We start from the raw sequence: 21,018 nt of genomic DNA on the forward strand, positions 1-21,018 counted from the left end.
CTCTCTCTCTCTCTCTCTCTCTCTCTCTCTCTCTCACACACACACACACACACACACACACACACACACACACCGTGCTGTCCAAATGTGGGGTGTTGTTAATGCTGTCAAGGGTGCAGGGGAAGGAGGGAGAGAGAGAAAGAGAAAAAGAGCCATGCTGCTGTTAAACACAATATGTCTTCTGCACTCACTGTGGACTGAGCATTCTGTTCTTTCACAACCCACAAAATAATGTAAAATGCGGCAGCTAGGCTTCTAATCAATGCAAGGCATAAGGGCCATATTATACTAATCTTGAAAGACCCGCACAGGCCACCAATTGCTTTCTGGGCACAAATCAAAATGTTGGTTTTAAACCTTAAAGCTCTTAATGCCAAGAAACTGCCTGCTTCACTCTGAGCTCGCGCAGGTATTAAGCTTTCCACAGAAGGCCCTCTTGAAGGCACTATTTCAGCAGGGGCCGTTTCTCAGGCATGTGTAAAAGAGCTTTCTCCTATGTTGCTTCCAAATTATGGAAAAAGCTTCTTTAAAAACTATGCTTGATCCCCACTTTCTTGATTTTGAAAGACTGTTAAGATACATTGCTTCGAGTTAGCCTTTTAAAATGTACAGCTTCAATGTCGTAATTCTTTACTGCTCTTGTCTTCTTTCAAGATCTTGTATACATTATTATACATTGCCTTGATGGAGTTTTTTTTAGCAGCTAAGGCAGTACCTAAATATTCCAGATAGACAGGACAGACAGACAGACAGACAGAGCAAAGTCTGAGCAGAGTCTGCTGTCCTCTACTTTTTCCCCTAAGGCCTTCACTTACACAAGCCATCCCTCTCTCAAATGCTAATATACTGCGCCCAGTGCACCAATATCTTATATCAGTTTAGTATACCAGCACTAAGCTGGTTTGACTCTGGACACTTAACTGAAAGTTTCCTGACACACATTCCAGGGTCAACTAGAGGCCGCTTCATGCCGCTTCATGCATTACAGCAAAAGCAGTGACACATTAAATATTTAGTGCTTTCCAGCCTGTCATGCGCTCCTTTCTTTCTCTTTTCTTAATTACCACGTGTGCAGAAGCTCATGTAGGAGAGGCCAGGGGCCAGCGGCAGTGCCTTGTAGAACATTTCTGTGGTGGGGGAACATAATAGCTAACTGCTTTACAGCTATGGGGCAGAAGCTGGTATGCATGTCAACATTCTCCAGCTTAGTGTGAGGCAACCCTGAGTGAGCAAAAAGAGTGCAGATTTTAGAAGGCTTGCATTGCACAGCAATAGTTCAGGCATCACTATTTGTGCATTTGAGTTAAAAGCAGAGCAAACCAGGTCCCTCAATTCTGTACTTCGATGAAGCGGCATCTACCACCAGGGGGCAGCAGATAGACACAACCTGAGCCAAGAATGTCAAAATGCAGGAGAAATCCAAAGGGGAGGGGGTGGAAATCTAAGAGATGTTAATAATTTGACCTCCCATATTCTGGTCCTACACTAGCGCCTGTTCACTGAGCCGCTTGTTAAGCCTTCTTATGGACTTCCATCTCTAAGAAAGACCACAACTTGCACATTATTTAAACTGCTAATGAAATTCATGCAAGCAAGTATCCCAAAATCATGTGGCACTAGCATGATTTGAGCAGAATCAGACAATTTGCATAAATTACAATTTGGCTGAATTGGCCAATTTTGTGTGAGTTGTACTAGAGTTGTGGTTTTCAGGTGCTTATTTGAGCAAATGTCATTAGCAGCTGAAAAATTATGTGCACATTGTGGTCCACCTCAGAGACAGAAGTCTGGGACAAGAACCTCAACTCAGCCCATTTTCAACCATCAGATCAGAAAGAGGCAGGAAATACATTGAGCTCAAACAAGCCAGATTTCCCTGTTTTAGCACACCCCTATTCAAAGCACACATGCTCTCACACAGACACTGGTTTCTTGCAACTACATACAGACACAAGGTGTGCTGTGGCAGCTGGGCTTGAATTATTTCCCTCCAGACCCATCTCCTCACTCATTTTTTGTCTATTTTCCTTCCCATACCACTATCTTGCCATCAGCAAGTCTACTGACTGCACCTTTCCATCTTCACAAACTTGCTTGTCTTCTTGCCATATACTTGATTTCTTATTTCTGTGACGGGGGCGATTTTAAACCCCAAGAAGCAGGCAAGGATTTCCTTTCCCTCAAGTGACTGTGACAGCCTGGTGATCAGGGAAGAAATTGCAAATACTTGCAGGTCTAAATAAAAGAGACTACAAAGATCCATGATTGGATCTAAATATCTTTTTAGATATTATAAAATAGTAGATAGGAGAGGTGTGTATGTGATCCAGATCAAAATTGCTGGAGGGATGTTTAAACTCTTACTCAGTCCTTTTTGTTTTCTTTGTTAACTTATTTGCCCTGCTTCCCAGTCCCTTTTCCTTATGTATTGTGCCTTTCATTTAGTAAGTTTAAGGGCACGGAATGCCTTATAAATGATCTTTCTAAAATACTCTGGTCCATGGCTTAAAATTAGTCCTGGCCACCATTTTGAATACACAATCTCTGATCAGGGTTTGCAGTATATTATGTGAACCAGTCATCATGAGTTAATTAAGGATTACCCACACTTAACTCTCACTTAACACCTAGCTTAACCCAACTCTTAGTAATTGGGTTATGTGTGGATTGTTTAATCTTCAGTTAAACCATGATGGCTGGGTCTGCATGGCAAGCTACATTTTCTGATCATCTTGATCAGAGTTTGCATATTCAGTAGAGTGGCCACACTGGAGCTGATCATGCATTAATTAACCCAAGGAAACCTGCCCTGTTGTGCAAACTGGGTTACTGGGAGTCTTTTTGGTGTTGCTCTAAATCAATCTATGTATCAACAATTAACACTAGGGGAAACTTATGTATGCAATATTCCTTAATATGGGGCAAAGCAGAGATTTGGGTGGGAGCCATTTTCATTAAGAAAATTACATGCAGAGAGAGGTTTAGCCCCTTATATCCCCAGTTCTTTCATCCCATTCGGAACAAAATCCAAATCTGGCTATTACCTACACTGTAAAAAGATAGGAGATCTCATCATGAATCCCTATCATCTTGTCTAGTTAGGCCCTGAAAGAAGAATCCCCAGAACCTAGAGACTTAAAGGCTGTAATGACAGCATTCACCTTACTGAGGCTGGCAACTGATTGAAGAAATCATAGTCAGGTTCAGCATATTAATTATCAATGAATAGGTTAAATCTCTGTAAATGAGCATATGACTAAAACAATTGTTTTGGGTGAGCTAGGGTAGGGTGCAATGGGGTGGTGAAACATAATTACTTTGCTTTTAGATGGTGCATGTGCTTGTTACCACAACTGCCACATCAGTAATTATTCCTTCCATTATGAAGGTTCTTCCAAGCTAACATGTGCCATCCTCTGTTTTTATAAGTATTTATATATTTTTTAATGGTGGAAATTAATTGTTTGACAAATGAAAGATACATTTTAGTCAGTTGAAAGAATTATGTATTGATTTTCTTAAGTGGTCTAATCAATGGCCCCTAGCCATTGCCTGAAGGGCCACAGGATAATTTGAATTCCCAGCTTTGAGGGTGGAGAGTGCACTTTGACCTCAAAGCTAAGAATCAGATCTACAACCTCCCCTTCCCTGCCCCCTTAAGCAAACACAGAAAGAACACTAGTAACTGCTCTCCAAAGTCAGGGAGGAGGAAAAGAGGATTTTTTGGGGGGGGGGGCAGGTGGCTGAGGTGGCCAGGATAAAAAGTATCATGAGATCACTCCAGTTTCTAGTCTCCTTCCTTCCCTTTCTGAAACACTGCTGCTAGATGACTAAACATCTTTGTCAAGCAAAAAAACAAAGTGGAAAGAATGGAAAAGTGAAGATCAGCTCTGCCATTCCCCATGCACTGAACTGAGTTTGAGGCTTATCCTCATCTCCATAGCACTGACTAACCCTATAGACTTCAGCCCTACTGTATTTCCTAGATCATCTTGTTTCTCTAATAAGGAAAAGAGGTCAGCTAGCTGCTACTTCATGCTACTATCCTGCCCAACTGTTGCTAGTATTTTATCCCTTCAAGGACTGGCTGCTCCCCTTTTCTTCCATCCCCCTGATTCTTGACAAGTTTTATTTTTAAATCCAGACTCAGTGTTAGTACAGCCACAGGGAATGTTAAGTTTGCATGTACTTAACATATATTAGAAAATGCAACTGTCTTCTTTGCTGTATCATCTTCTTCTGTGAATGCAATTCCATAATCCATGTGTGTAAAGTGCTTCTATAGCTACTCTGCCACTCAACAAATAATGTATTTCTCTGCTGCGCTGATTTTTTTTTTTAATTTAAAGAGTAAGATTTTGGTTTCTTTAACTGGGGGTATGAATGTTGTGTACAAACATTTCTGTTGTTTATTTAGCAACAAGAAAGGGGCTCTGTGGGGCTTTCTTCAGTGAAGGGGCTCAATACACACTTCAGGAGAGGAGTGGAGAATATTTTTTATGTGGTGAGGCTGCATGCTGGTGAAGGGCAGGGGCACCTTTTTTGTGCTCGCTTTTTGTCCCTGTTTCCCTTTCACTCTTTGGTTCCCCATACTCTCACCATCCCTCTTCCTCTCTGCCCAGTGGAGTGGGCAGAAAAAGAGACAGATCACTCTAGTCGGAACCCCAGCTGATCAAAGCTTTCCTACCCCACTTAGAGTACTTTACTTACCTCCTTAAACTTATGCACCAGCTTTTCAGGGTCCATCTCCACTGGAGACAGCATGTCTTCGTTTTCAGCCAGCTCAAAGACTTCAATGGCCATCTCACTGCTGGGGAACATGGGACTCATTTCTTCATCTTCATCGGTAGCATATTCACCTGTCTGAGAGTTGTAAAACAAGAGGCTTTATCATGTGTCATTTTTTTGTATTAATGCCAACAGCACACTAGATGCTGTACAGAATGGAAAGTGGATTCAGAAAGTACTCTAAGATACAGAGGGCTTCTCCACATGAGGCTTTTAATACATCACCTTATCAAGGCTTCTGCCCTCATGTTTGTGGGATTAAGTTCAAATCTTTTACCTGTGCCCCCCTGTTCTCTGCCTTTCTGTATTTTCCATTAGACAGGCACAAGGTGGCACTGTGGTAAAAATTTATGAGCTTTTCATTGCATTTAATTCCACCATTTTCAGATAATACCATACTTTTCTTACTCTAGAAAAATCTACAAAAATGGTTGGAAAGCATGGGAGCAGGATGACCTCATGTAAAGCACCTAGAACTACTATGAGTGAGGAATCATACACATACAATAAAAACTATGTGTGAAGCCCAGACACAGAAAAGTACAAGACTGTTACACTTTCTGTTTTAGACAGTTGGAGAAATACTGAAAAAGGAAAAACGGGGAAGTTAATTCCATCTCCACTATGTGCACATCTCCCTCAAGCAGCAAGTTCCAACATTTACTTGAACTATATGAAAACAGGAAATTGTCTTGCTTTTGCTTCCTCTCCCCTTGTATCAAAATCATATGTGAAGACAAACACAAAAACTATAGGCTTAGTGGCTTTAAACCTCTGGGAGTAGCCAAACAGAGAAGCCACCCATCATTTCTCTATGAACCCCGCACCAAGATATATCTGACATTCAGTATCCTAATAAGAAATAACAATTGCATCCATTCATCAAATGGCTGCCATGGTCAGCATGACCAGTCACAAAACACTTATTTCCTAAAAGGCAAACCGGTGAGGCTGTAGACAAAATAAATTCCCCAAAAACCTAAGTACAAGGCAAAAGTAGAACCTGAGTGCCAAAACATAAGACCACTCTTTTGAACTCAAAGCAAAATGGTACTGGAGGGCAGACCCATACTTTACAGTATGGACGATTCCCAGTTAAAAATAATTAAAAACAATCTTAACGAATAAAATTAAAAATTAGGAATGGCAGGGAGCCTGGCAAGCACCAAGAACATGGGTACTACATCAGAAGTACTTTCTGACTCTCCCCAATTTTAGCTAAATTAAGGTCTCAGAGCAGTAGCTAAAGAAAGCCATCACAAAGGGCTTCTCTACATGAGAATTTTAATCCAACACATTATTGAGGCTTCTGCTTTGAATTTTTTGAGTGATTATGATTGGCTCCTTTACACATACTTTGTTCAGGGTTTTTTCTTTCTCTTTCTATAAATTCCAAAACACAGCCATAAGATGGCACTGTGGTACAGCAGACTTGCAAAAAAACCAGAGTTCTCATTCCTGTTTTTACATAATACCACACTTTGCTCTATTGGAAAAAAGCCATGGAAATGCTTGCAAAGCACGAGAAAGGCCCTGGAAAAATTGTATTGTAGTGTAAATCACCTGCAAACTACGGTGAGTGAGGAACCTCAATAAATGCTTCATGTAAAAAAAAAGCCTCAAATATAAAGGGGGCAGCCAGACTCCCTCTGGCCCTGTCTTTCATTCAAGCAGTGAAAATTGGTGGGAAGGAAACTCAGGCTGTGTCCTCTTCCCATAAACAACCATAAATTCACTCCACTTACTTCTTCATCCTCCTCTGTGTACTGAGTATACCTCTGTTCCATCATTTCCCGCTGCCATCTCTCCTGTTCCAGTGTTTGCTGGATGAGCTGCGCCACCTCACTCTGCTCCCCTGGCTTCTCCCTGCCAATGAGGAATCTAAGGGAAATTCAAGGGAGTGTTAGAGTAAATATCAGGAACCATGTAGCCAGGCAGCATGTGCAATGGACTCAAAAGGATCTCAGTCATGCCAGCTTCTGAACCTTGATTTCTACAGATCTGCTTATTTTACACAATCAGGTATTCTTGAATGAGCCATAAAGAGTGAGGACCAGAAAGCCCCTCAACCCACTGGCTGAGTTCAGACAACATGCTACCCTCAAGGGTTGAGTATGGGCTATCATTGAGCACTGGGTTGTTGCTGAAGTATGGGTTATTGTGTTGTCTGAACCCAACTGCACTAATGAGTCATGCTAGGATAATCACAAACAGCCTATAGTTCACAACTCAACAACAAACCATGGGTAGTTCTGGGTTAACTAAGCAGGCTTTGTTAGCAAGACCAGGTTCAGACAATATAATAACCCATGCTTCAGTGACAATCCTTGAATGTGGGTTATCATGGTTCCTGAATGGAATCCTTTCTCAGCCTACTCTTCTGAAGGCTAAAACAATTGTGATGGAGCCTAGGAGTGGGATATGAAATCAGATCCTGCTGTTGCCCAGTGACTGGGACGTGTCCTGGTGAGCATAAGCCCAATAACATGCATTGGGTGAAAATTTTTAAAGATTTATTCTGGAGAACAAAATGGCTGCCAACAAATTATTTTAGTAGGGTGCGCACCGAGTGGTCCTTGGGGTGTCCCTTTTATGCATTGTTCATTAAAAGTTCACATGTATCATGTTAACACTTTCTAATAGGCTGCAAAGGTTGCAATGGTGTGACTTTTCCTGCCTGCATATCAAAGTAGAAAGATATTCCAAAGGCGGAAGGGAATGTCCCTCAGAGATGAGGGAGGAAGGGGAGCTATTCCAGAGGTGAGAAGGAATGTGTCAATTGCTCTTTTGTTCTAGTTGTTATCTGCCATGCGTCAACTGGCCTGCTTTGAGATAGTGCCTGAACAGTTCAGCCACAGTTCAAGAAATCACATATGCTGCTCTCTAAAAGTAGAGCTTCCTCTAGCCTGCAATGTCTAGCTTTAGTCAATGATTGCACAAGTTATCTGTCTAATTTTATACCTATTGATTTGCTGGGATTTGCATCACAGCACTGCTTTAACTGTACCTTAGAATTCACTGCCTGGAACCCCAAATTTGATTGGGGTAAAGGTTTCTGAAGATGGGGTACCCTTTTTTCCCTGCACTGTTTCCCTGATCTGGATCTTCCCCATCTTAGTGCCTATTAGCTCTGTAAGGGAGAAATACAGATACCTCTGTGGTATGCCTGTTTTCTCTCACTAGTGAGATTGACAGAAACTGGGTGTGTATAATTTTATTCTGATATATGGTACAGAGGGAAAAGGTTAACCAACCACCCCACCCTTGAGCCACTGCTCTAATAAATACAGAAGTTTCACTGCCACAGCTGCAGATAGTTCTTTTATGTTTTATCTGTTAGGGCCCTGATATTTCACAAGATGCGGCTCATGTTTTCAGTCTGAAAAAGTGAGTTGTAAAAACAAAATAATTAAAATCCAGGAGATCATGGGTTTGCATCCCTGGTATGGAGAACCGGAAAGCGGGGAACTTGTTTTATCTGGAATCTGCACATCCTAATCTGTCCCTGGATTTTCAAGCCTGGAACTTGAGAAAAAAATGCTAGTGCCTCTTATCATGACATATACAACATGAGATTTCTTCACAACTGAGTAATGGTACCCAGATATGGACACATCTGCAAATTGAGACAAAGTTTCTAGCTTAGGGGAAGGGACTGCCATTCACATCTGAGTCCTACTAGTTCCATTTTCAGAAATTACGTACTAGGCAGTAGTTTGTGGTGAATAGCTCTGTGTGGGTATGTCCAGAATTTCTATAGCACAGTGTCAATTTTTAGCAGGTAAAAGTTGTGATTAAAAAAGGGTTAAGGCATGAGTAAAATAAATTACCTAAAGCTTTAATTGGTTAATAGGGCCCTTCTATCTATGAAGGCAGAGTGGTTGCTTTGGAGCATGGAGGAAACTAGTTGCCTAGCAACCCATTCACACAGTTGAGGTTCCTGTCACTTGGGAACACAGCAGTACTTAGGTCTCAGAAGAATGACTGAGGTTCTAGATTGGACCCTGTACATTGAGTGGGCCTTCCTGTTGAAGAAACTTCTGTGTGTGCATGCATGTGCATGCATGTGTGTGCGCATGCACACAAGAGTGCGAGTGTTTTTCTTGCTTACAAAAGTGCTTGCTCACACTGTTTCTTGCTTGTACTGTTTGTAATTTCAAACAGTCTATTCTTTTTAAAACCACTACTACAAGGATCCTGGGATAGTGCCAATCCTGTAATTCTTAATCCTGCCAGGAAAAGGCAGGCTAAATGCCTCTGGTGAGATTTAAAAACAAAACAAAACAAAAAAAGGCCACAGAGGCAGCTGTACGGAAAAAGGACAAAACAGAACCACAGCTGACAGGAAAATTCAGCTGGGCTGGAGAGCTGTGTCTACCCCCTGCCTCTATTACTAACACCTTTGATTCATTTCTTAGGAAGGCAATAAAATGACCATGACACGGAACACTTTCCCATGATGCTGTGCAGCTCATTCTGAGGGTAACAGGCACAGCTTTCCAGTTTCTATAAAATGGGGCCAAGGCTGACAAGACAATGAGGCCAGCAAAGAGTGACTGCCCATTTCACTGGAAACAAAATGCCTGTTCAAGAACTATTTTCCCCAAAGAGATATATAAAACCCTAAAAGCTCCACCCTGCCCTCTCTTCCAGTTCCAGTCTGAATGCTCTGTGTACTGGGCAAAAGCAATGGAAATATATAGGAGAAACTGTTAAAAGAGAAAGAGAGACAGAGATCTCAAACAAGAGGGTTAGATATTTGTTGCACTGCTGTGTTTTGAAATCCAACTAATTCAGTGTCTTGTGTTTGGGGTTTGCAAAAGCAACTGGGAGCTGGTGGTGAGCACAGGAGATAAGCATAGGGAGGTTGAAAGCCATCATTCAGTGTAAATGAAGTAAAAAAATAAAATAAAAATAATTGATAAATAAGAGTTGTAGAGAAAAAGTGTATTGAAATCCTTCCTCTTTTCAGTCCAAGTAATGCTTTCAAACTGGCACAATTTAAAGCAACGTTCACTCTTCCTTAAGGAAATAAGGTATACACAAGAGACAGAAAAGAAATTTAAATTCAGCACTTAGAACTAGAAGGAGCAGTAAAAAGAAAAGGACATACTTGGACAGAAAATGAAATGAGAAACAGATCCTGACAAAGCTATGGTGCAAATTTAAAAGCTGTTCCCTATTAGATTTTTTTATTGAGAATTTATTGGAATATGCTTTTGTGATGGATTCACTTTTGGGTTTCAACTGGAAGAACCTCCTGTGTTTCTAAAGAAGGTATAGCCAGGAAAAATTCAACAGGTGCATCCTTTCTCACCCTATCTCTGAGGTGAAAGGTTGCATGTGTCCGTTATAAAATTTAAAGGCACAGGTGTCCTGACCCTTTTTTTAAATTCTATTTTTCTAGTTTTAAAGCACCATGACAAAAGGGAGCATTCAAACTACATTTGTGTGCCATTAAAAAGCAGTGGTTTGCAGGTAGAAATTCATAAGGCATTTAAAAGTACAGAAGCATTTCCAGAGCAAAAAGCAATCTCTGCCAGGAAAAGAGATGTCATCACTGACTAGTTTCTTTTGTACTTTTTTTGACATGATTACATGAAAGCACTGCATTGAGAGGGAGCCTCTAACCTGGCCTGTTTTATTTAATTTGTACGTTTGCCTGTGCATTTCCACTCCTCTTGCCTCACACATACAGTATTTTATTAACACAATGGGAAGCCAGTATTTTCAGAGAACCATTAAAATTATGGCTCCTTTGCTCTCCTGTGATGTAACGAACACATTAAGGCAATGCATGCCTGTCTCTGATCATTGCTATATAAACAGAAGAGGCCAAATCTCAGCTGCCAGGAAAACCTATCAGCTGCCATCTTACACGCACAATGATTTCACAGAAAAAAATTCCCATGATGCAACAGGGCAACGCTTCTGCTCCTCTTTATCTGTTTTCCAGACAGACAGATAGACAACATGTGTCAGTCCCGTCGCAAAGCTTGGGTGCACACAGCTCCCCTACCGGACTCTACCCTTGGTATTCCTCAGTACCGAGGCCGCAAAGCTTTGGGTCACGCCCACCAAACTGGTGCCATCCACCTCGACGATGAGGTCATTCACCTGGATCCTGAGGAAGGAGGAAAAGAGAAATCTGGAACTGGATTGCTCACTCAGTTACATATATATGTGCATACAGTCAAACAACGGCAACTTCTACATTCTGCATTATCAAACAGCACTCTTATGCTCTGCTTGTATTACAAAAAAACAGTTGACAACATGAAAAGTGGTGGAAACACATTCCCATTTATGGAGAAATGGAAGTCGGTGTGTTATTTTTATTAATCTCAAAACTACAGTTATTTTTATCAATAATTTCTATAGCATTTTTTGGTATGCAAAATGCTTCATATGATGTTATTTATCTGAAAGTAGGACAGACTGAAAGCTGTCTTGCTTAGGGCTAAACAATAAGTTTCATTAAGTGAACTTTGATCTCTTTCATTCAAACGAACTATCTACTACACCACACACTGGATCTCCATGTGGGTTTGGGACACTAAAAGAACATGTTTTTGTATTTTCATAGTCTTGTTGCTACAGACCAAAAAGCAAAGGCTTAAATGCTACTGGGGCACCTTTTGATCAATTATTGAGGAAAAACTGTGAGGATGCTTGCTTCCCAAAATAGAAATATGGTTTCTCCAAGATTTAAAAGAAAAACCAATGAACAGGTAGAAAAGGGTGTCTAAGTGGTGCTGGTCTCAGAAGAAAGCAAGTGGCTTCAATATAGTATTTGACCCGAGGAAAAGCCAAACATCTGAACACACCAATGATCTTGCCTGGAGCACAATTTTTTGTGATCCTACTGAACTTTCTCACATGAAGGCCCCTGTTTATTTTCTCTGGTGCCCCTGGTACTGGGCAGGGAGCCATGTTGGTTGCCATGACAGCAAGCGGCAGCCCTGCTGGCATTTCGTACCAATGTTGCTTCTCCCCCCATCTTCCTTTTGGAAAATTTCAATTCTGTAAAAACACACAGGCAGCATTCAAACATTCTATTCCAGCAGTTCAGCAAAGAGATAACTGGTTGCTTATTTATTAAAATTGATGACCTACTCCATCTGGGAAATCTGGGATATCTAAAAATACCTCAAAAAACAAATATTACTTTATACACATATTTATTCCAACTTCTACAGTATTTATTCAGAAAGTCTCACACTAAATAAACTGTATATAAAAACAATTATAAAATTTGTTTAAAAACCAAGGCAGCTCAAACAAAGAAAAATTGTCCTTTAAAGGTCAGTCCTAGAGCATCCAAAGTCAACATCATACGGCAGTGATACTGCAGGACATAATTAAGAGGGAGCCTGATGACAGATTTATCTGTGCAAATGTACACATATATTGTATATAATTATCCCAATAAAGATTTTACTACTACTATATATATTGTATATGAAATGACTGACTTGATTTTCTTCTAAATGAATCTGAGAGGGTAAGCAAATGACTGAAACATATTCTGTATAGGGAAGGAATCATTTATCACAATTGAGAACATTACAAAAATACTTATCCCCTTTCTGTTGGTATTAGAATCTGACATGCTATAAATGAACAATAAATCATTTTCTTTTAAATTCTACTTAATTTGCAGGCACAGCTATAGATTCTGTGAAACTAAAAATACTGCAGTTGTGGATCTTGGACTTCTTTTCTTTTCTTGCTTTGGTAGCCAAGAACATGATGCACATTATGATGCCCATCAGTATTTAAAATATTTAGGGTACTTAAAGAAATAAAGAAAAGCTCTGTGTTTTTAAAATACATTCAGGCAGGGACTTTGGTAAGCTTCCAAGGGGAGGGAAGAGCACTAAGAACACCTCTCTGGTGGGATTGCATGATCTGGACATGCTGTGCAAATGGCCCTGTTAAAAGTTAGCCCTTGTTCTAATTTAGAAATTATGGTGGTACATTGAGGATGTGGTGACCTCTCTGGTCCCAAGTGCCACATTACCTGGAAATCCCAACCTTATGTTATCCCCCAGTCTAACACATCAAGATCAAGCTAAATGGTACCTTCCCCATGTGGGTGCAGGGAGGGGGGTGAATGTGTGTATGTGATTTGTACTGGTGCTATCTCTGTGATCCAAATAATCTCCTCTCCTGCTCCATGAAGCTCCTAATACCTGCAGGTAGGGAAACTTACGGGGAAGCCCTCATCCTATACATTTTCCCCACTATAGCTTTCATTGGCTGGTTGTGGGGATTTAAACTGGGAAAAATGCAAAATCAAAGGACCACTTGTGTATCACCAAAAAGGAAAAAAAAAGGCAAATGGTCTCCTCTAGCCTTCTTTGCTTATTAAAGGGAACCCTTCAGTATTCTCAGCAGGATCTGCATTATGCTGTCATGTGTGCCCGTGTCATGAGAGCCAGTGTGGTGCAGCGGTTAAGAGTGTGGATCTGGGTTCTAGTCCCCATTTGGCCATGGAGCCATCTGAGTGACTTTGAGGCAGTCACAGACTCTCAGCCCAACCTACTTCACAGGGTTCCTGGTGTGAGGGCAAGACTGAGAGCAGGAGGAGGAGAATGAAGTAAGCTGCTTTGAGTTTGTTATAAGAGCTAAAGTGGGATATAAATCTAATAAATAAATAAATAAATAAATAAGGTGGGAAGTATAGTCTGGCCTGTATTCTAAAATCTCAACAGCTAGTATGCAGCAACATGTTGCAGTAAAGCATCAGTCCAAAAACATAGTGTTATTCAGTGCTTCAGGCAGCCTGGAACAGGAATTTTGTGCTTTTTGGGGTTTGCTTCTTTTTTTACTTTCTTCCCATCCCCACTGTGCTATGTCAGGCTAAGGGGCTTTGGAACAGGGTGTTTTGTCAGCCCTGAATCTCTCCACTGCATTGCTATAAAGTTGGCAGAGAGAATATAAGGTGTGCAAGGAGAGTTTTTTAACCTCATGGTTTGCACCCCCTGGCTCTAATGCTTACCTCTAGGTTCCTGTAAACTTTTAGAAGCTCAAGGAAGTCTAATTCCTCTCCCCGCAGTGCTTTTTGTTGAAAAAAAATGGATTGTTTAATTGTTCATGCCTCAACTTAATAGTTAGATTCAGGCAAGCTGTTCAGCTTCCTATTCTATCTCCTCCTTTTTTTTATCCCCTGAGGTGGAAATGAGAGCTTTCTATTAAAAAATGAAGAAATCTAGGATTTTAGAAAAATTGTGATTGGGCACCAGTGTGTATGTTCTCTTCCCATACAAAAAGTAGCAGTGAAGACAGGAATCTGGCTTTGGGTATCTAATGTAATCTGGAAGCTTCCCTTCTGAAGAATGCTATGCCTTTAACACTGTACCCTCCATATTCCAAAGGTCCTAGAAGCTTACCAGGCATCTCCTCCATTTGTTTTAACTGTCCTCTAATTTATCAAGATCTGTACTTGTGCCTACACAGAAGTCTTACCCACCCAATACGCAGAAACTACCTTCGTATTTTTTTTTGGGGGTCTCCTGTTCCAGCTCCAAACTGATACATGCTCCATCACCCAAGTTTAGTATTAGAGGGAATTATGTTTGATTGCCACTGTCCCTCCGCTCTATAGCACAGAATGTCTATGATTCATCAACTAGGTGAGCTGATAACCACAGGAGGAACACCTCTTGCCACACTTCATTCAGCAGAGGCTCCTCTGTCCTTGGCTCTCCCTTTGGTAAAAGAAAGTTTGCCATAACTATTGGCCATAACAATGGAAAGTCTATGTGGTGCGGTGGTTAAAGTGCTGGAAGATCTAGGTTCTAATTGCCGCTCAGCTATGAAACTCTCAGGGTGACTTTGGACCAGCCTAACCACCTCATGAGATTGTTGTTGTGAAGATAAATATTGAGGAAGAAACTTTGCAAGCAGCCTTGGATATTTTGCAAAAGGAAAAAAGGTTGGGACATAAATGTACCATAATAAGAATCAGAATTAATAATATGAGACACATTTGCACTGGCAAAGGTTTGATGTCAGCCAGACTAACCTGCCATCCCTGTGAGCTGCTCCTCCTTCTGTCACTGTCTTGACAAAGATGCCAAGTTTTTCTAGGCCCATGTCAGCACCGGCTCCCATCCCGATAATGCTGATCCCAAGACCCTCAGAATCTGCATGGGAGAAAGGAAATAGTGCAACATGCACAGCATGAGGTGCTGAGGCTGGAAGTTACCAGAATCTAATCATAATTTTCATTCTTAAATTTTGGCACCAGGGCTTTATTTATTTAATCAATTTATATGCCAGTTAAAATTTATATTTAACAGACTTACAAATAAAAATATTTATTTAAGAGGCTTCTGGAATCAAATGTTAAAATACACAATAAATAAAACATTCATAGATAAAACAGTTAAAAAAACAGAACACAGTAAATTACAGGCCTGGTTGAGATACAATCTCCATTTCTAGTGTAAATGCCACTGTTGGAGAATCTGGAATACAAGATTATACTGAAACTAATTTTCTAACAGATTTCCTAATAATATCCAGATAATCCCTCATGGTCCAGGAAAGAGAAGGTATGTTTCCAATTTCCAGTCCCAAAGGGGAAAAAGGAAAGCGCCTGAAAACATGTGAGGATTGTTTCAATTGGAACAATAAATATAGAGAGGACAGATGGTAGGGAAATGACTGGAGTGTGTCCATGTGTGAAGTGGGTGAGCAACAGCAGAGGACTGCCTGTGTCTGAAAAGAAAAAGAGAAGTGAGTAGATAAGTGTTTGGGGATTCAATTATGAAAAACCAACAAAGAGCTGATTCTGTCATAAATTACTGGCAGGAAAAACCTAGGGTGGAAATTTCACTGCATGTATTGGAACATGGTGACATCTCTCTTCTCCAGAGTTCATTCAGGACATGGACTTGAACACAGGGGAGAAGACCCAAGCACCACCCATTACATCAACATAAAAAGAGCTGATAGGACATGTAAAATGCAGTCCGATGCTTCATCGGCACTGTAAGCCAAAGGTTATCTAGGCTGCTTCATGGGGTGGGGCAGGGAAAGATCATGATGGAAGAAGGGCCCTTGGCTACCCTTCCCCATTTGCTTACTTCTTCAAGAGGGCTGTTATCCCTGCCAAGAAAAGGAATAAGGAAAGATGAGCAACCAGATGGAAATAAGTGGCCAGAAGTGTTCTAAGGGAAAGCAGGAGTAACATACTCCTGTTCTTAAAATCCCGTGCAAGCAGGACAGGAGCACACCCCCCTGAATAAATCCTACTGACGCACACAATGTTCTTTGTCTTGATTCATGTGGATAGAATGATTACAAAGGCAGAAATTACTTGGAACCTAATAGATATTCTATTTCTGTGGCAGGCCAGATGTTCACCCATCTTGAAAACTTCTGAGGAAGGGGAATGGGCAGTCTCCCTAGGTGCTTAAAAAACACCCTCTGAGGAATCTCACCCTTTCTAAATAAATACCCCAGATGTACAGATCAAAGCAGTAGCTCACACCTCCTCTAGTCCAGAAATGGAAATATCACCCCTAATTTTCCACCCCACCTATATTCCTTTACTTCCAGTTACCTTTCTCCAGTTCCACAGGAAACAGGTCTAACCTCTCCACTCGCTTCTCAAGTTCATACTCTGCCGAGGCAGCCATAGGATCGACATCTTCATTCCGCCGGTCATATTCCTCATTGGAGTAGGTGCTAAAAACCTGCAAAGATGAGGAACACACACATGAGCCTAGGCAGGTGAACAGGGTTTGATTGTGGCACATGTGAATGGTCGCTTCTGAAAAGTGTAGAGTGCTCTTCCCTGCTGTCAGTGGGTCAGCCATCTTACCATGATTATAATGAGTTACTCTTGTTCCCCTCCCTCTTTCTCATCATTTGCTTGCTCACAGGCAGAGGACCAGTAAGTAAGCAGTGGCAGCTCCTCCTCATCAGCAGCAGCAAAGCCAGGCGAGGGGTTGCAATGGCAAGCAGGAGGAACTGCTCCTGGGGCTGTTGTCAATGGAGCTCTGCTGGGCAGAGGGCCCTTTGCAGGTGCCTGGCCATGCCTGGATTTGACACTGGCTTTGCTGGCCACAAACCAACAGAGGCTGTGACTTACCAACTTGGCTAGCAGAACCCCAGGCAGCTGATTGCCTTCAGGGTTTCATGCTAGTAGGAATTCATTTTCCTGTGACCCAACATGCTTCTGTCCAATACCGAAGTCTGAAAAATAGGTTAACATCTCTGCTTCCAGGCAAACAGTAACATTTCGAACAACAGAGATGGAGCTCATTTTGGTGTACTTTGGACAGGATTTGTTGAGAGTCCCCAGCGGCAGCTAAAACAAAGAGTGTTCAAAACCCCTTGCCAAGTCTTTTCTAGAGTAGATAGGTCACCTTGATATCATCTCAGTGAGCAAGGCCCCATTGTTACAGACAATTAGAGGCCCTAGTCCAACAAGAGGGGCTGAATGCTGCTGCTTGTGTGACCAGTTTTACTTGTAATTTCTTACTTCCCAAACTCAAAACCACATTTATTTAGTTTTTTTAAATCTATATTGCCCAATAGCCAAAGATCTCTGGGTGGTGTACAACAGTTAATATATACAGTAAAATACAACAGAAAAAAACCTAATAAAATTGCATTAAAAATCAATACCAAAATTTAACACCTTACATGTTCATACTGCTATGCCAACTAAGAAACAATTGGCAATGCTGCCCATCCCCACATGCTATTGATAAATGCCTTGGCACAGAGGGAGGTCTTAATCTGGCACTGAAAATGTAGTAAAGTTGGTGTCAGGTGGCTCCCAGTGAGGAGTTCACTCCATAATTTGGGGGCTACGCCAAAGTAGGACTTACTCCTTGTTGCCACCAACTGAGCCTCCTTTGGGGATGGCACTCAGAGGAAGGCCTCGCATTGAGTACAGTGTTGGGGTACATTGAGGTTGGCAAAGCCATTGCCCCTAGTATTGTGGTCCCAAGCCATGTATGGCTTTATAGATTAAAACCAGCATCTTGAATTGGGCTCAGAAGCATACAAGGAGCCAGTGCAAATGGGCCAGAACTAGTGTTGTATGTCTGAACTATATGGTTCTGGTTAGAAACCCTCTCACATATTTTAGGAGACAGCTCCGAAGAATGAATGTGTAAATGAATCTCATTTTAAGCATTTGAAATATTTTAGAATTGATATTATTTTATTGCATTTTGCTTTTTATCGGCAGTATAGGTAAAATAAATAAGTTATTAAAACCTCACCTTCTTCGGGTTAGCTAGTTAAACTGAGCTAACTAGTTTGATGTGTGAACTCATGTATCCTCATAGGGTGATCTAGCAAAATCATTCGTATTTAGCAACCCACCTGCTTGCTACGGGCAAGCAGGAAATCAGCTCAGAATGTTTTATTCTGTCTTGTCTCTGCCAGGTCATTTGGCCTCCATGCCAGCCATAGGGAAAGAAAAGCTCCTAATACCATGCTCAGCATGGGAACAGACTAACATAGAATCTTAGCAAGCTAGCAAAATGTTTTGTGGCTATTAACTTTTGTGGCCTCATTTACAAGGCTGGACTAATGGTTTGAATGCAAACAGTGAGTGGCTATTTGAAGCTGCACACACCAATTTTCATCCTACCTGAGAGTAAACTGCACTGAACTAGATGAGACTTATTTCCAAACAAATGTGTACAGGGTGAAGCTCTGAATGCTAGAGATGTGGGGCCAAGACTAAGCCTCTTAACCTCCTTGCTATGATCCATGTGCCAGATATTTCCCAATCTCACCTGAATGTGCAATGCATTCCAGTGGTCAGTTGTCTCACAGCAAGTCACAGCATGGGGACTTTATCTTGATTACCACGGCCCAATCTGACTGTCTTCACAAACAACAACAAAAACCACGGCCCAATCTGATTGTCATAGTTCACCCCTAGTTTTGCAATTACAGGTTCCTTACATCTTCCCCCACACTGCCTGTTCCCCTAGTTATTCTCTGCAAATTATTTGCAATCTCTAAGCTCTCTCACCCAGCCCATCATTTTGGCCTGATGCAGGTGCCAAACTGGCTATGTGTATTCAAACTGCATTGTTGACACCAAGTACATCTAAGTAAGGGAGTAGGGACTTTGTAAAATGCATTCTGCCTGTGTTCTGCAGATTGTGTTTCATTCCTGTTGCCTGCCCCATAATGAAACCAGCTTTTTATGTTCTATCTGTGTTAAATTGTTCTATTTGTGTTCTACCTGTGTTGTTCTGTGTTGAATTACATAAGGGTTAATCCCCCAAAAGTGAAACACCAGCCTGAAAGTCCATGAGACTTAGAAAAAACAACTTCACTGGTTGAAGTCATAGAAATCCAAACTCATCTGAGACCATTGAGGAGTTCCTGGCATCCCTTCATCTAAGCAGTAGCAATAGCAGTACATTTCCCCCCTTGCTTGACATATTTGTGACTCTGCTGGTTTGCAACGCCTTAGCACAGTGGTTCCCAACCTTTTCTATGCCCCACAGCTCTAGAAAATGTTTGATTTATGTTCGCAGCCCCTACAAAAGCAATATCACATTTGAAGATGGAAGTCAAATTTCTAACTTTTGAACCACATACAATACTATGGGTGAACAAACTGAAGTAAAAAATTGAGCTTCTAACTCATTGCAAAACATTCAAATATAAATTGAGCAATTAGAAAAAATTGTAAACAGTAAAATCAAGCCCAATTGTGAACATAAAATCCAATGATTTCTTTGTTCCTGCTTCTCATTCACAATTTTGTCAAGATGTGTAACACCGCCTTCCTCTTTGTCACACCCCCTGAAATGCTATCTCATACCCACTGGGGGTACCAGCACCCCGATTGGGAACCCCTGCCTTAGAGGATGACCTTTGCCCACAGCACCCTAGACAACTATCCACCAGACTTTGGCCCAATCCAGTTTAAAAGCCAGCCCTGCACATGAGGAGTGGGAGAAGTGGCTTTCTGATTCCAAAGCCATAAGGCCTTGCTCAGGGTGGAGGTTGTTGGTTTCACAGAACTCCTTTGCCCTTTGAATGGACAAGACTTTAGTTACCAAAAAGCCTCTTGTCATCATGAATAAGTGATAAGGTATCTCCTCTCTGCTCCCTGCCAAACCTCTACCTGTAATTACAATGCTAAATCAATGGCACTGCATCCTCAGCACTTCCTCTGAGTCCATCTTGCACAGGCTGCCAATGTTGCTAATGGCTGGCTGCTGAAACAGGAAGTAGAGTAGATACATGGTAAATGTTCTGAACAGCTACAATGGGGATTGCCAGAAACCCAGTTTGGTGTGCTTCAATCCACAGCTAGAATCCTGGGGAGAACAGAGGCCGGGCAGGTTTAGTCATACTTCGGGAAGGCCCAGTGAAATACGTGAGTCCCGGCTAACCGAGACCTGTGTGCCATAAGGGAAGGCCAGCCATGACAGCAGGGCCGTCTTAACACATAGCCCTGATGGGCACTTGCCCGTGGGCCCCATACTAATCTGTGTATGTTAACCCTTGGAAAATTGGAAAACTTCCAAAATTAACAGTAGTTGTAATTGTCGTAGGGGCCCCAGTACACTGCTTTGCCCGGGGCCCATAATGCTGTTAAGGCGGCCCTGCAAGACAGCCATCAGCTCCTTCAGCCTTGCTGAATTTCACCATCATTTCATCTTGAGTGAACAAATATTCTGATGAAGATTTGTTTGTTCTTTTGTTTGTTTCAGTCTTTAAAAATTGAAAAACACCTTAAGACAACTTCCCAGAAAGTTCTGAAATGTCAGTTGTAACAAATCTAAATAACATTACAGCCAGTCTCTGTGTAATGAATGAGTTTCGTTCCTGAGAAGGTCTTTAAGTTGAAATTATATGTAAGCTGGATCATGTATGTACTGACAGGTTGTATTTAGCATGAGTAAGCCAAATGTTTGTCTTAGCATATACAGGACCCCTGCGAAAGTGGACAAACCACACAAATCTCTAGTCACCCCCTCCAAAACCTTAACTCTTAATACTATTGACTGTATGTGTCTTGTATTACTTGTCCCCCCTCCCCACACCCAGACCTTGGTCTGATCCAGCAGGCCTCCTCTTCATTTATTACATTCTTAGGCTTTTATTCCCTGCCTTCCCTTTCACTCACCAGCACCTCCTCCTTGCATAGAGGAAATCTGGAGGGATTTCCCTCTATGCAGGGTGGGACAAGGAGGCCCTCCCTTTTTCCCCTTCCACCTCCTCTCT

At 41.6% G+C, this 21,018-nt stretch overlaps 1 protein-coding gene across 1 annotated transcript in view; it reads right to left on the reverse strand.

Moving 5' to 3' along the window:
• Positions 1 to 21,018, reverse strand: part of PPP1R9B (protein phosphatase 1 regulatory subunit 9B) — a 69,657-nt gene that overhangs the window by 8,174 nt on the left and 40,465 nt on the right. Inside the window, exons 2-6 of the mRNA XM_044444601.1 lie at positions 16,364 to 16,496; positions 14,819 to 14,939; positions 10,808 to 10,912; positions 6,534 to 6,669; positions 4,711 to 4,863 (exon numbers count right to left, since the gene is read on the reverse strand). Coding sequence (XP_044300536.1) covers positions 4,711 to 4,863; positions 6,534 to 6,669; positions 10,808 to 10,912; positions 14,819 to 14,939; positions 16,364 to 16,496 — 648 coding nt within the window. The remainder of the gene's footprint in view (positions 1 to 4,710; positions 4,864 to 6,533; positions 6,670 to 10,807; positions 10,913 to 14,818; positions 14,940 to 16,363; positions 16,497 to 21,018) is intronic.

Source organism: Varanus komodoensis, unplaced genomic scaffold (genome assembly GCF_004798865.1).
Source record: "Varanus komodoensis strain SLA01 unplaced genomic scaffold, ASM479886v1 scaffold45, whole genome shotgun sequence".
Classification (NCBI taxonomy): domain Eukaryota; kingdom Metazoa; phylum Chordata; class Lepidosauria; order Squamata; family Varanidae; genus Varanus; species Varanus komodoensis.